Source organism: Scleropages formosus, chromosome 19, assembly GCF_900964775.1.
Source record: "Scleropages formosus chromosome 19, fSclFor1.1, whole genome shotgun sequence".
NCBI lineage: Eukaryota > Metazoa > Chordata > Actinopteri > Osteoglossiformes > Osteoglossidae > Scleropages > Scleropages formosus.
In genome coordinates this window covers 1,473,462-1,487,800 of record NC_041824.1, presented here as the reverse complement: position 1 = coordinate 1,487,800, position 14,339 = coordinate 1,473,462, and the positions used below count along the sequence as shown (strand labels likewise).

The 14,339-nt window shown below is 50.1% G+C and overlaps 1 protein-coding gene across 1 annotated transcript in view; it reads right to left on the bottom strand.

The window, feature by feature from the left end:
- Positions 1-315: 315 nt before the first annotated feature.
- Positions 316-14,339, bottom strand: part of LOC108927775 (ephrin type-A receptor 3-like) — a 54,707-nt gene continuing 40,683 nt past the window's right edge. Inside the window, exons 9-17 of the mRNA XM_018741315.1 lie at positions 10,604-10,671; positions 10,259-10,384; positions 9,989-10,174; positions 5,061-5,122; positions 2,426-2,635; positions 1,922-2,071; positions 1,012-1,205; positions 736-873; positions 316-582 (exon numbers count right to left, since the gene is read on the bottom strand). Of these exons, the coding sequence (XP_018596831.1) occupies positions 480-582; positions 736-873; positions 1,012-1,205; positions 1,922-2,071; positions 2,426-2,635; positions 5,061-5,122; positions 9,989-10,174; positions 10,259-10,384; positions 10,604-10,671 (1,237 nt within the window). The 3' untranslated portion in view covers positions 316-479. The remainder of the gene's footprint in view (positions 583-735; positions 874-1,011; positions 1,206-1,921; positions 2,072-2,425; positions 2,636-5,060; positions 5,123-9,988; positions 10,175-10,258; positions 10,385-10,603; positions 10,672-14,339) is intronic.

Genomic DNA, 14,339 nt, shown 5'->3' with positions numbered 1-14,339 from the left:
GACATGGGTACACATTACTACCGCGGTGACGAGCAGACCTTTGTCAGCATGTCTGACTTGTGGCGTGTCAACTTACAGGAGATGGGTGGAGTAAAAATGCAAACTGCCTGCGGTCAAGGTACCAGGTCAAAGGCTCCATCGGTGCCAGGCAAATGATCGCCATCCAGTTTGGTCTCCGCAAACAAGGTCATAAGCAACGGCTGAAGCCTGGACCCCGGACCCCGGAACTGAGTTGCTGACTTCCGCTTCTGCCAACTCAAACTATTCAGTACAGACGAGACGACCTGATGTTTGACAGAAAACAGTGAATGTGGCTGAACAGAAACCATGGAAAAAAAACTGCTATATGATGCATCTTCCACTCTACTCTCAGCACTACGGTGCTATAAGAGCAGGAGGCCCCAGGTGCTGAGTCGCACAAGGCAGGGGGGTTGAAGCGCTCGGGTAGAGCAGGAAGGACAAGGCAGTGCTGAGGTGGGCTATACGTGCACATGAGACGCCTGCTCCGTCTGGAGGTTCTGGATGCTGGTGAGGATCTTCTTCTGGTGTCCCGCCAGTATTACGCCCATCTTCCCTAGATCACTAGACAATAGAAGAAGGTGGGGAGCATCAGGTGTGAGCAAAAAAAAGACAGAGACCTGTCTCATGACCCCGACGTTTATCTCAGCTCAGGAACTGTATTAAAGCAACATTTTTCAGGATTTACGCTTGAATCGTTCATAAAAGGCTCCTCACCCGACATTAACGCACAGCACTGAGTCCAGCGTCACGTAGCCTGCGCTGGAGAACTGATCCTTGTACTGACCCATCTTGATGGAGTCCAGCCACTCTTCCACCGTGCCAGCAGCAAGCTCTGGTGTTCCAGGGTCCTGCCTGCACAGACACCAGTAGGTGCAGTCATGGCCAGTCATGTACCAGTGACGTACCAGTAACAGTTCAGAAACCGATCCGCGACTCAAATGCCATGTGACTTAGCAACTATGCAGACGAATGCGTATCCTTGAGCCTCACCAGACGGAACTGTTGGCCAATTCCTTCAGGCATCCGGGGTTCCGGATGAGCTGGTCCAGGGTATTGACTATCTGGCCAAACTTTGGTCGATCGCTTCGCCCCTTTTCCCAACAAGCTAGCATGAGCTGATGCAGGACCACTGGACAGTCCATGGGAGCGGGCAGTCGATAGCCCTCATCTATGGCCTTGATCACCTGCAGGGATTCGAGAAAATTCTACATAGGGCACCGGACTCTGGACCTCAGGACTGAAACTTAATAACGGTAGTGTCATCAGCAGGGTGGACAACTGGTTGGGACACTGGACTCTGCACTTGAGGACCGCAGTGTTACATTGAATGTAAGAAAGGTTGGATCCAAAGCCTTTCAACTGGGAACTTTTGTAAGATTAAAACGGAATCAAAAAATTCCCCATCCTTTACTGAAAACCCTTACTGTAGAGTTGTCGCTGTGTTGAAAACCCACAAAGTTCAAAGTATTTTCAAAGGGCTGCACAAAAGGAGCAGTGCCCAGCAATGTTCCCTCTCAACAGAAAAGCAAAATTCCTCGTTCTTGGAATGTTACTCACACGCAGGCAGGAGGTGGAGCAGTTATATACTCAGCAGTCAGAATGAAGTCAAGCTGGAGGTGCCTGGGGAGGGATCTGCACTGGCCGCTTCGTAATGAGGAGAGCTATGCTGCCACTCACACTTTCCCTCTAAAACTGCCAGTGTTAAATCGTGACTCTGCAGGGGGTGTGTGTACGTCTTCCCCTTGCAGCTCAGATGCTCTCAATCAATTCCTTTAGCAAATATTCACTGCTTAGCCCATAAAATGGGGCTTATTTAAACAAACTGTATTGAGAGATAAATGAAGGCAGCTGGTGACGCACTCGGGACCCTATCTCAATTTCCTGTTCTGGGCATACTCACATCCTGATTCGACATCTCCCAGTACGGACGTTCACCATAAGAGACCACCTCCCACATGACGATGCCATAGCTCCAAACATCGCTGGCAGACGTGAACTTCCTGTAGGCGATAGCCTCGGGTGAAGTCCACCGGATTGGGATCTTCCCTCCCTGGGAATAAAAATGAGATAGTAAGCCCCAAGCTTACGGTGTTCCAGAAACATGTTCAGAACTTAATGCTTGTGTTGGCTGTTCTTCTGTGATCATCACAAAATCATGCAGACGAATGGTGGCAAAGACCTTTTCTCTTTTTTTGCCTCAACACAAATTATGCGAAAGCTTCACCTCATCTTTAACGTTGTCGTACCCTTTACCCAGAGCCGTGACATCCCTGCAGCAGCCTGGAGGTCAGCCCAGAACACAAACACTCTCAATGACCGTTTGACGGGTTGTAAATCACCGACCGACAAGCCGACATGAAGCTGTAAAACGGGATGGAAAAACAGAGCGGCTTTCGCACTCTACCCGTGTTGTGTAGGCTGCCTCGGGGTCATCCTCGAGCACACGGGACAGGCCAAAGTCGGACACCTTGCACACCAGGTTGCTGTTGACCAGGATGTTCCTCGCAGCCAGGTCCCGATGCACGTAGTTCATGTCCGACAGGTACTTCATGCCAGCCGCAATCCCGCGCATCATCCCCAGCAGCTGGATGATCGTGAACTGTCCGTCGTGTTTCTAGGCAACATGGGCAGGGAGTTAGTGCTTTCGCCCTTGAGCTGAAAAGAACTCGGCCTTGTCCTGATCATGCAGTCACCCCAAAAGCAATTTGCTGTCGGAATACGAATGTAAACCTTTGCATGTCGCAGGAATACAGTTAAACCTTTCAAACTGCACTATTTTTCTGTGCCCCGTTTTTGATCATTTTGATCCGGCATCCCGATTTCCTCAATACACGCAGTCAGTTTAAATCTGGACTGGGATTCTTAGCCTACCTCTAATCCTCACACCGTCATTAGCGCGATGTTATTTATGTTAGTGAATCACATACAAGCCTAAAGAAATATAGAGCAAAAAAAAAACTGAGCTCAGAAGTCTGATCCTAAGAGGCAGAATTACGCGCAATACACTCTCACACATCGGCTTTTGTCTATCTGTGTGGTTATTTCTGGTCCCGAGGTGTTGCACGGTGCCTGTGTGGTGCGAGAGGACGTGGGTTCGATCCCTGCTCAGTCTGTGCGGAGTTTGCATGTTCTCCCTGTTTCTGCTGGGTGCTCCGGTTTCCTCCCACAGTCCAAAGACAGGCTGTTCGGGTTCCCCCATAGCGTGTGAGTGACAGAGAGTGTGTGTGTGTGTTCCGCTGATGTATGGATGAGTGACCCAGTGTAAGTAACATATGTAGCAGTGTAAGTCACCGCGGTGAATGAGGTGTTTGGCCTCATAACACTACACAGGGTTCATTGGAAGTCGCTTTGGAGAAAAGTGTCTGATCAATAAATAAATAAATGTAAATGTAAAGGGTGCCACCACTTGTGGTGTGTTGCTGGGGAAACGTGCGGAGGAGGAAGTTCCTACCCACAAGATCAACAAAGAACCTAGGTAAGAAGTCGGCGTGATGTCTACATTTCCTGTTGAACGTTCCAAAAGTGAGCTCAAGGACAAAGAGGGCCAACTCTTCCCCTCCGCCGAAAGGACTGCAAACGCAGCAAATTTAGTCTCTCCTTTGATTCTGTCAATGGAGCACGTCGTCCTTTTGTTCTTCCATCTCTTTCTCAGTGACAGTCTCATCCTTTTTTGTTGCTTCCTCCTTGTGATGTCTGGGTGTACAACTTCCAGCCTTATAGCACTTGTACTTCAGAAATCAAGTTGCACAGAACAAAAGGCATCTTGTGGCAAAAGGAGCAGGATTTATGAGGAGCCCAAGTGCTGCTGGGATCTACCAGAGAGGTGTGAGCACAGCAATCTGCAGGCTCCCCATTAGACACGGGCCCCGAGCCTCCACTGGGGGGTCTTTATCTCTGCACACTACGCTCACTCTCCATCAGGTTCTCCTCTTTCATAAGCTACATGTGAACTCATTGTTAGTTGGTGGGACACACTCTTGATTGATTGATACATCCAATCAATTTACACACTCGCTGTATAAATCTAAGCAACAACCACAACCTCATCTCTATTTCTCGCTGGAGCCACACAGGGCCGTTCTTCCACCTTGCCTGCAAGTGAGACTTAATTGATCAATGACCTAATTATAGGCCTGTTTTCCAAGGGGAAAGGCTATGATCTATTGGCCATAAAACTAAAACCATTACTATATTAGCTTTTTTTATTAGCGCAATGGGGAATATTTATGATAGTAGGTTCATTATGTCCCTTTTTAACAAGTTGTGCACTGAGGTCCTGCTGCGCCGTATTAATTTATCCACATTGTTTCTGTGAGCCTTTTAATTAACATTCTTGTAAGATGAATCCTCAGTCCTGTATTATTAGCTTTGGCCAACGACGTAACCCTACTTTTATTTCAGCAAAAGACTAAATAGCACAGAACAATGTTTGTCTCAAAATGTGTTGCACATTTAAAAAAAAAAAAAAAAAAAATTCAAGAATTGCTATCCAAACGACTTCAGTTTACCAAATACTAGTTACTTCAAGCTGAGTGGTTAAAAAAAAAAAAAAAAAAAAGCTGCTTCTTGCAGCACCAACAGCTCAGTCCATTTATGTTTGGTGAGAAGGTCAAACCAAAGGGTGTCTGTCATCTTCTATTTACATGTATTCATGTAGCTGATACTTTTCTCCAAAGCAACTCACACTGTTGAGGTTACAATTATTCACCCATTTATACAGCTGGGTAATTTCAGGGGAAGTACCTCACTCAAGGGTACCACAGCTAAAGGTGGAGATTGAACCTATGACTTTCAAGGTTAAAGGCAGCAGCGTCAACCACTAAGCTACTAGCTGCCCCTAGTAAGAAGAGCCATGATCTTTTCACTCTTTGCAATTACGTATTTATCCGACGGCAGATATAAATTCAGCTGATTCATTGCAGCTGTTGATCATTTTGCGATACTGCAACTGTCCTCAAACGAACTGTGGTTCCCTCCCACACGCTGCACTTTCCTATTTGCCGGTATTTACCAGAACGCAACGTACAGTCACAGCTTACCTTAAGGAAGGAGTCCAGAGAGCCGTTCTCCATGAATTCGGTGATTATCATCACTGGCTTACCTACAGAGGAAGGGAGGGAAGGCGAAGTGAAAAAGCTGACAATACGGGCCCAAAGGAACCGTGCAGCTGAGGAATTTCCCAGCACCTCGTCTTTATGCATAATTGAGTTGCCGCTCTCTCCCTCCCTCCCTCCGAAAAACAGCAGAAGTGAAAAAGTGGGAGAGGAGGACGGAGGGGCGGCTACGTGCCCCGTCTGCCGCCATTCATCTTCCAGCAGGTAGGCCTCTTTCATTATGACAGGCCTTAATTAAAGCTTTCAATAACTGTCAGCCCCTGATTAGTGCGAGCAATCCGCGGAGGATATCTTTGGCCGCAACGACTTCGATTGTTAACAAGTTCCTGCAGGGGGGAGCGGCGAAGGGCCGCAAGGGGGAGGGGAGCTGAAAATTGACTAGCGAGAAATGGCATTCACCCGCCAGCTGCCTCCTCGCACTCCTCGTGTCCTTCACGAACGATTAAGGGACCCCTGTGATCCCGGTAAACGGTGCTGTCAATCATCCCACCCCCACCCGTAGACCCGCTATCCTCATCCATCAATGTGCACCGTGACCCGGCTCAGCTCGCGGAATACAGGTCTGCCTGCGCCTATCGCTCTTGGGATCACAATACGTCTTTGGAGAAGAACAACCAACGTGTCCAAGGAAGGGCGCGCGTGCGCGCGCGCGCACGCACACACACACACACACACACACACACACACACACACACTCCTCGTGTTGGAAATAAAGGAAACAAATAAAAATAAATATGACACTCCATCCGCACAAGCAGCCCCCATATTTTACTGGAAACTGGTTTCCGAACGAGACCGCGGCCTAAAGTGTTCGTTTGATGGGAACGAATGGTTTCCCAAAATGGACATTGTACGGCACCGTCCACCAAGGCCAAGAGATGATGGGAGTGGAATAAAGTGCCTGCTCACACAAATGCCATCCTGCTGCCAGGATCCACATTAAAGTGGGAAAAAGGCCACACGTCAATCAATAGAAGTGCTCCCGGATATCTACGAGACTTGATCAACCGCTACACCCCAGCCAGACCCTTTCGCTCGTCTACTTCTGCTCGCTTGCTAGTGCCGCGCACGAAAGGTAAAGCACGGAGGTTCTCGGTTCTGGTTCCGTTGCGGTGGAACGACCTCCCCCTCTCACTCAGAACTGCTGAATCTCTGTCCACATTTAAAAAAGGGTCTTAAAACTCATCTCTTCCAGACTCACTTCTCCCATCATCTCTTAAGTTCATGTAAGGTATGATTTTTCATGGTCATGCTTAGATCAATCCTTTACAAAGCCACTCCTGCAACCTAACGGAAATATTTCTACGTCTGCAGCTGTGTCCGTTTCTCCGAATGTAATGTACAAATTGTATTTTCTAGGAGATGTGCGCTGCTTTGGAGAAAAGTGTCTACTAAATGAATAAATGTAACCGTCGCCGTGCCAATTTGATCCTGTGGACAGAATGAAGAACAAATCACAGTAATACCGGTGTAAAAGAAGGCAGTCAAGGCCTGCCGGAACTCATGCTGTGGATCCAGTACCGTGTCATATCAGGGTTGTCCGACGTGCGGTCCGAGGGCGGCGTGTGGCCTGCTGCTGCACCCAACGCAGTCCGCAAGAACATTTGTAAAATTATTACAAATTAAGTTATTAATTATTTACCAAAAAAAAAAAACAATCAGTTTAGCTTCATCACATAATACAGTTTGACTCAGCTGAACACAGCACAACTCGGTGAAATACAATAAAGCAAATAATTTTTCAGTGTAGGTACTGAAGGTTCAGTATGTCACTTACTATGATTTTTACTACGTTCAGTCATCCAATGGTTGGAAGAAGTGAAAGAAAAAACACGTTACACTGCATGGTGCAGAAATCAGCTGATACCTCACCGTTTCTTAGGCTTTTCTGTTTAATTCTGCGATTAGACGGAGAGGAAACCCCCAGATGAGCGACATGCGGTGACCAGCGATGAGCGAACACAACACTTCCAGGGGTCACTCTCCATCCTTCTACATACTTCTGCGCCGCCGCCGCTCTCTGCACGTAACATTGTTACGCACGTCTATTTACCGCTTCGTCTCCATGTGTCTTTTCCATTTGCGCAGCTGCACGTTTACAAGTCAGGTTTCGTGATCATGTTGTGCGATGGTCTGGAAAGGGCACGCGAGCGTGCGCTTCTCTCCTCGTGGTTCGCAGCGGTCCGAGTTCTCGCCGAAAGAGCCGTCCGCGCGGCGCGAGCCTCGCTGGAACATTCCTGCTGCGACGGGAGCAACATCTCGTCAGGTGTTCAGAAGGATCGAAACGGCAGCAATAGGGGAGTTATGGACAAATACTGGGGGGGTCAAATTAGGTCCCCCCCCCTCATCATTGCTACAGCTGTGTCCAACATGCACTGGAGCAGGAGACCAGCAAGTCTGGATTTGTCGTCTGCGGCCCGTCGGGTGACGGCACAGCTGTGGCCCGCGGTTCCGACAAGAGCTTCCGGCTTCTTCCCCTCCCCTGCTCAGAGCGTTGCTGCCTTTGCCACGGGGTGCCTATTGATTTTCTGCCGTGTTACATGGCAGCAGAGCAGAGCAGAGTGTGTGTGTGTGTGCGTGTGTGTGTGTGTGTGTGTGTGCGTGTGTGTGCGTGCGTTCCAGCTCTGCGGTTCCTCTTTCTGCATCACTTCATCCCAACAGCTTCCCCACCACTGCAGCTCCTCACATCGCATCACTCCTGTTTGCAGCGCTACGTCTCTCATCTAGCGACACACTAATGAGACGTTTAAAGGTTCCCCCTCCAGACTTCAGTTTAATCCTGAGGCAGCGACGGAAAGAGAAGAGCGTTTAGGAGGGACGCCGTTACAACGTCTCTGTGATCTCGGGCCAGTTGAAGCACGGGTTCGAGCCCTTTATCGTGACACATTTGAGAAGGGTCAGAGCAGGGGAAAGAACAACTCGGCTGCTCTCGTCATTTGTCTAACGAACGCAGAACATGCGGATCGTTCGCTTCCCTTCGGGAAAAAAACCACCCGAAACCACGATGTCGCATCCGGCAGCAGCACAGAGAGAGAAAAAACGAAAGGCGCAGAGCTGGAGACTCGTGAAACAGGACGGGGCTTTGGGTCGGTGTCTGCGGGTCGGTGTCAGTGGGTCGGCGTTCGACAATCTGACGGCGCGACACAGCGGGAGGATCAGCGAGGGGACGGTGGCCACGCGAGTTCTCCATATGCAGCGAGATGGAGGCTACAGGAGCTCTTTACTGCTCCTTCCTTCCCTCCTTCAGCTGAGCAGCAATTTGCATCACAATGGAGTGTCTGGGAGCCTCGTTCTCCTCTGCTCTCCTCTCCCTTTGTGTTCCACCAGTCTGTTACTCCAAAGTGACACTTTGCTCCGTGTCAAGTACCTCTGACACACATGCGCTCATGTACACACGTGGCCAATATGCAAACGGGACATGTCCGAGACACCTTGAACACACACACACACACACACACACACACACATTAGGCCATAGCACAAACAAACACAAGAAGCAGAGCCTCTTTTCCAGAGGACACGGAGTGACCAGCTGAGTCCTCAGTTCACGGCCTGAGGGTTTGCGGGGTGGGGTGGGGTGGGGTGGGGGGTGGATCGCTGACCTGGCAACCCTCCGGTGTCCTGAGCCCTGAACTGTGAAATTGCGCTGCCTCTCCCGTAATTAACTGTAAAAGCAACAGCCGTCCACCCTTAACCGTCACCATGAGCCATTCGACAGGAAAGCCATTCGCGTGCAGGAAAGACGGACGACACGGACGACACGTGTTGCCGAGACAAAGGCGACACGTGTTCCAGAGACACGGACTGATGTCGCCCTGCAAACGCGCCCGTCGTTAACGCGAAGCAGACGGCAGCCGAGCTCAACTTTTACGATGACTCGCTTTATTACGGCGACATTCCTTCTGACGGTCTGTGTACTATTTCAAAAATGAATTTATCTTTCATAATGAATGTTATTAACCCACATATTTGCATAGAGTGCATTAAATAGTACTCGCACTGAAGGACAGGGCTGCAACGAAGCAGGGAAATTATGCAATATTTGGCTTTTTGAATTAATGGAAGCTTGCTCTACCCTGGTTACTGTAATAAAAACTGTTTAAACTAAATTGAACAAAAGGCCAGAATTAGCATTTTACATCAGGGGGAAAGAAAAGGAAATGTTAAGGGAATGGATGTTTTGTTAATATGCACGACCGTGTTGAATATTCATGACCCATGAGAAAAAAACGCATCCCATTAGCAGTTTGAATTATTAACATTCACCCAGTTTATAAATATGTATGCCCCCCCCCCCGAGTTACAGAAATAGGTGTCAGTGAGGCTGGACCGACCCTGTGTTTGTTTCCAAAGCGTTCAAGAGGTTCAGGGTGTGGAGTGTGTGTGTGTTGTGGAGTGTGTGTGTAGCATCTCCCTGCAGTGTTACTGTGTTCACTCCTGCGGACTGCCACACACACACACACACACACTACTCCGTTTGTGATCCACTAAGACACACCTGACACCTTTTTGACACGTTTACGATCAGTTCAGCCATCCACTGTAGACATGCGGGAAGTAAAGTAACACTTGTGCTCAGATGAGTGTATCGACACCACCCTTTTTCGCTCAATTTCAAATTTCCGAACAACTTCAAACTGAAATTTGGGACAGAGCAGGTGAAGACGAGGGGCTGGTAAAGGCCGCATTTTAGTCACGCCACAGCTTGTAGTGTAAAATACCTGTATACAATGTAAAATAATACCTGCGCTGGATGGACCTGCAGGAGTGATGTGGCAGCAGTACCGGTTCTCTGCCGCGTGCCACGGGGCGGGTGCGAGACGGGGAGCGCGACGGGAAACGAACTCACTCACATTTGGTGACCACACCCTCCAGGTGAATGATGTTGGGGTGGTCAAACTGGCCCATGATGCTGGCCTCGCTCAGGAAGTCCCGCCTCTGCTGCTCGGAGTATCCCGCTTTGAGGCTCTTGATGGCCACGCAGATCTCCCTCTTGCTGGGAAGCTTCAGCCGCCCACTGCACACCTCGCCGAACTCACCTGCTCGCAGAAGCAAGTAGGTCAGCCGGGCTTTCCTGTCTCCGAGGCAGCGGAACGGGCCAACTCGCCCCACGTGTGACTCACCTGCCCCAATGACTCGCTCAATGCGGATGCTGGACACGTCGATCTCCTTGGCGAAATCTCGGACGGCCTGATTAGGGTCCTCGTACGTGTGGGGATGGATGTATGTCCTGCTTCCCGGGAGCTTCACTGCGTGCCAGTTAAGGGCGAAGAGGGAAGGAAAGAGTATTAGTGCAGGCAGTCCACCTTCAGAGCCTGGAAGACATGTCCTCTAATGAATCCACATTGATGGTACAGAAGCTGCTCCCTCCCTAGGACCCAAACCCAAACGTGCGTTTCCACATTCAGGGCCACATTCGTGAGAAACGCGCTCTCGGTCCAGAATGCGAAGGGCAGCGTCCCACCTACCTCGCCCGTGCTGGAACTGCATCTTGTCCTCGTCGGGGTCCTGCTTGGCCTTAATGTATCCGCAGTGCCTGCAACATAGAAAGACGCCAATGCGCGTTTCCCAGAGACACCTGAGCGCATTCGCTTCCATCCCGGATCAATATAAGAGAGACGGCGCCGCTGTCGTTCCGTACCGTCATCAAAACGAGGCCGAACAAGGGAAACGTAGAGAAAAGGACCCCGACGGGTCAGTCACCTCCGTTGGCGCCGGTCCGGTTTAGACGGCACTCTACAGCTCCAGGCTTATTACACTTTAAATGTTAATGTTTACTTACAAGATGGAGATCCCAAAATATAGAAGAGAAAACAGATTTTTCTATTTCCAGGTAGTAAAATCCAATCACTTTTGTTTTGTCTTTTTTTTTCCACCTGTAACTCATCCCTGCGATAAACGCGTACATAGAGTATAACGTACGTACGGTACGGTATGTTTCACAGCAGAGGCCTTGAAGAGAGTCCAGAGGGGTCGTACATTAAAAGGCAGCGCGGAGGTAAGAAGACGGAGCGGCCAGTGGGTCAGAACGTACTTAACCGTGGACCGTGGCAACATAACACCTGTGCGGAAATGAACGGAGCGCTCCGCCGATTCCAGATATCGCATCTGGCAACTGCCCAAACCGCTCGGCAACCAACGTGCGAACATCAACACAGACCTCGGTAACAAACCGGCATTTGTTAATCAAATGAGCCCCTTGTTTCTCCCGCTGGGCACGGGCACGGGCACATCCTCGGCCGCCCGGGCCGCTACGGGACCGAGGCCGCGCGTCGACGCGAACGTCCCCCGGGGTCGATGTACCCGCCGGACGAGAGGTGGATCCTGCTAGGTCTTCCTCTCTTTATCCCCCTCACCCTCCTCTTCCTGCCCCAGGCCAGCGCGCGCCCATCATCATCATCATCATCAGCCTCCTGCTAGGCACAGAAAACATCCTATTAGGCAGAACAAGCAGCCGTACCGCGTTACGTGTGCTGATTTTGCGGCAACAGATGAGACCTTCTGCCCACCTCGCTCTCCTGAGACCCCCCCGACGTTTCGCTCCGCCAGACACGCACACATACGTCCCACCTGCTGCCGCACCCATCATGCATCTGTGCTTTGATTAAAAACACCCCCAAAGCTCCATCGGGGCAGCAAGCACTCGCTCGTACGCTCTCTGCTCCTCTTTCGGGAGGAGCTTCGGTGATGGCAAGTTGATGCTCAGATGTAAAAAGTCAAAACCCGTCGAAGCCTCGTTCTGTGCAGCGTCCCGCAACTTGTCTAATTCCGCCGGTTCCTGGACGTACAAACACGACTGAAACGAGAAGTCCGTTCGCAGTCAATAAAAGCAGCTTAGTAACGCTGACGGCCCACAATTTATTCGCCGGTTACGTCCTGCAAAAACCTCCGACCAAGTCATAATAAATAAGAAAAAAATCGTTACAAGACTCGTTTCATTATTTTTTATTACTTTACATTAAAAATTAAAATTAAGCTGAAATTACAGGGAAATATCCGTAATTTCCAGCAGCTCTCAATCAATCCCAAGAGTTAAGAATTTGGCCCGTAAGCGCCTGCAATCCTGTTTGTCGCCTTCTTTCCGCTTCCAAATTTCTTATGCGGGCAATCAACACACACACACACACAATAATAATCTCTTACTTTATTTCTTTTCATCTGATCATTTTTATATACTGGAAGAGTCAACATAGCAGTGAAAACAACCCAAACACACACTTTCAGAACCACTTGTCCCATACGGGGTCACGGGGAACCGGAGCCTACCCGGTAACACAGGGCGTAAGGCCGGAGGGGGAGGGGACACACCCAGGACGGGACGCCAGTCCGCCGCAAGGCATCCCAAGCGGGATTCGAACCCCAGACCCACCGGAGAGCAGGACCCGGTCCAACCCACTGCGCCATACGACCCAAACATCTGTTCCATAAACATTCGCTAATTCTGCCCTTTCGTTCAGCACTAAATCCAATGTAAGATAACTGGGGAGGAAAATGAGCGGTTCGAACAAACTCGTAGTAAACATCGACTGTCGGCTCATTTATCCTGTCACGTTACCGGGTTCCTGGTGACAGACAGCAGACAGAGGACAGAGGAGTCGGCGCTGCAGCAGCAGGTCGTGTGCTGTTTGGGTGACAGCTGAAAGTGGTGTGTGTAGAGCGTTTGCTCCAAAACAGACGGATTCTTTAAAAAATGGACGAGTTGAGGAAATGCTTTTTTGCCACACAGTTGTTGAGCGTGACGTGGCAAAAGCATTTCCTCAACACGGGGTGGAAGGACACACCCGGGACGGGACGCCGGTCCACTTCGAGGAACCCCGAGCGGGACTCGGACCCCAGACCCACCCCAGACCCACCCCACATAGGGCGTCAGCCGAACCCGCCGCGCCGCCGAGCCCCCCGATTAACTGCTTTTGAAAATGTGCGACCCTGAAAATTCGCAGCGCCACCCTTTGCCGAACGAGGAGTCGGTGTATTTAAATTCCATTTGCTCAGAACAAACCTGGGACGGTAAAAGACCGGGAGAGAGAAGTCAGAGCAGACAGCAGTTTCACACTTCACGTTTAAGTGTGTGTAACTGTAAGAGAAGCGAACGTGCTCGTACACATGTGTGTCAGGCATTGAGAGACACTCCTCTCATCCTTTGATCCGAATTTCAGGACCTGCTTCCAAACAAACACAAAAAGCCGTTCCCGCTTCTGAATCTCAACGCACTTTGAAACACAAGAAGATGAGAGGGTTTATGCTGACGGTGCCTTCTACCCTCTGCGCGTGTGTAGCGTATACGCTGTTCCGGGGGTCAGGTGCTGCGCACAAGGTCCAACGCTATGGCTCTTTTTCACAGTCACATTCCCTCGTCTCAACGCGGTGACCTTGCAACACACCTCCATCCACAGCGAACCGGAATGAACGGTGGGCACAGAACAACTTACGTTTAGCAGACACTTTTCTCCAGAGCAACTTCCAACTTCTTACCCATTTATAGAGCTAGAGTAATTTGTAGGGTAAATACCTTTCTCAAGGGTACAAGAGGAGCCAGAGATGGGACTCAAACCTGCAACCTTTGGACCAAAAGGCAGTATCGCTAACCACTGCCCTACCAGCTTCCCCGCTCATAAGTCACTTTATGGAAAGGAGAGAAAGGAGAGGCTGTGATGTGTCACTGGAGAAACCTTAGCTGCCCAAGGTGTAAAAGCACATTTTCGTAGTAAGTGCACAAAGCTGGAGGCCTTGGACACGTTGAAGCACAAGAGCAGCAGCAGCAAGAGCCACTGACACAGAGTACATTTAACCAGAGCCCTTCGCTTCCATCCTGCATCTCAGCTGTGACAAAACACACCGTACACCCACAAGCAGAGACGATGTTTAACGTACGAAAGAATCGCTGACTAAGTGACGTATTGAACGAATTACGGAGCCAAACCGTCGCTTCCCGCGTCTTAGCGACTCCTCTGCGCTTTGGAGTCCAAAACAAAAGGCAGAAATTGAACATTGAGACACATAACATGGAGAGAACAAGTGTGTCATTAGCTGTTCTGCTGACAAGAGGGCGACGTGAAGACGCTGACACGGGAAGCTCTCGCTGGCAGGTGTGCGAGCACCAGATGTACTCGAGTGTGTACGCAGCAGGGTGCGGAAACGTCTCCCTGAACGGAGCTCACGTCCGCGGCGGTGCCAACGGAGACTCCGTGATCGCGGCCTTCCGCG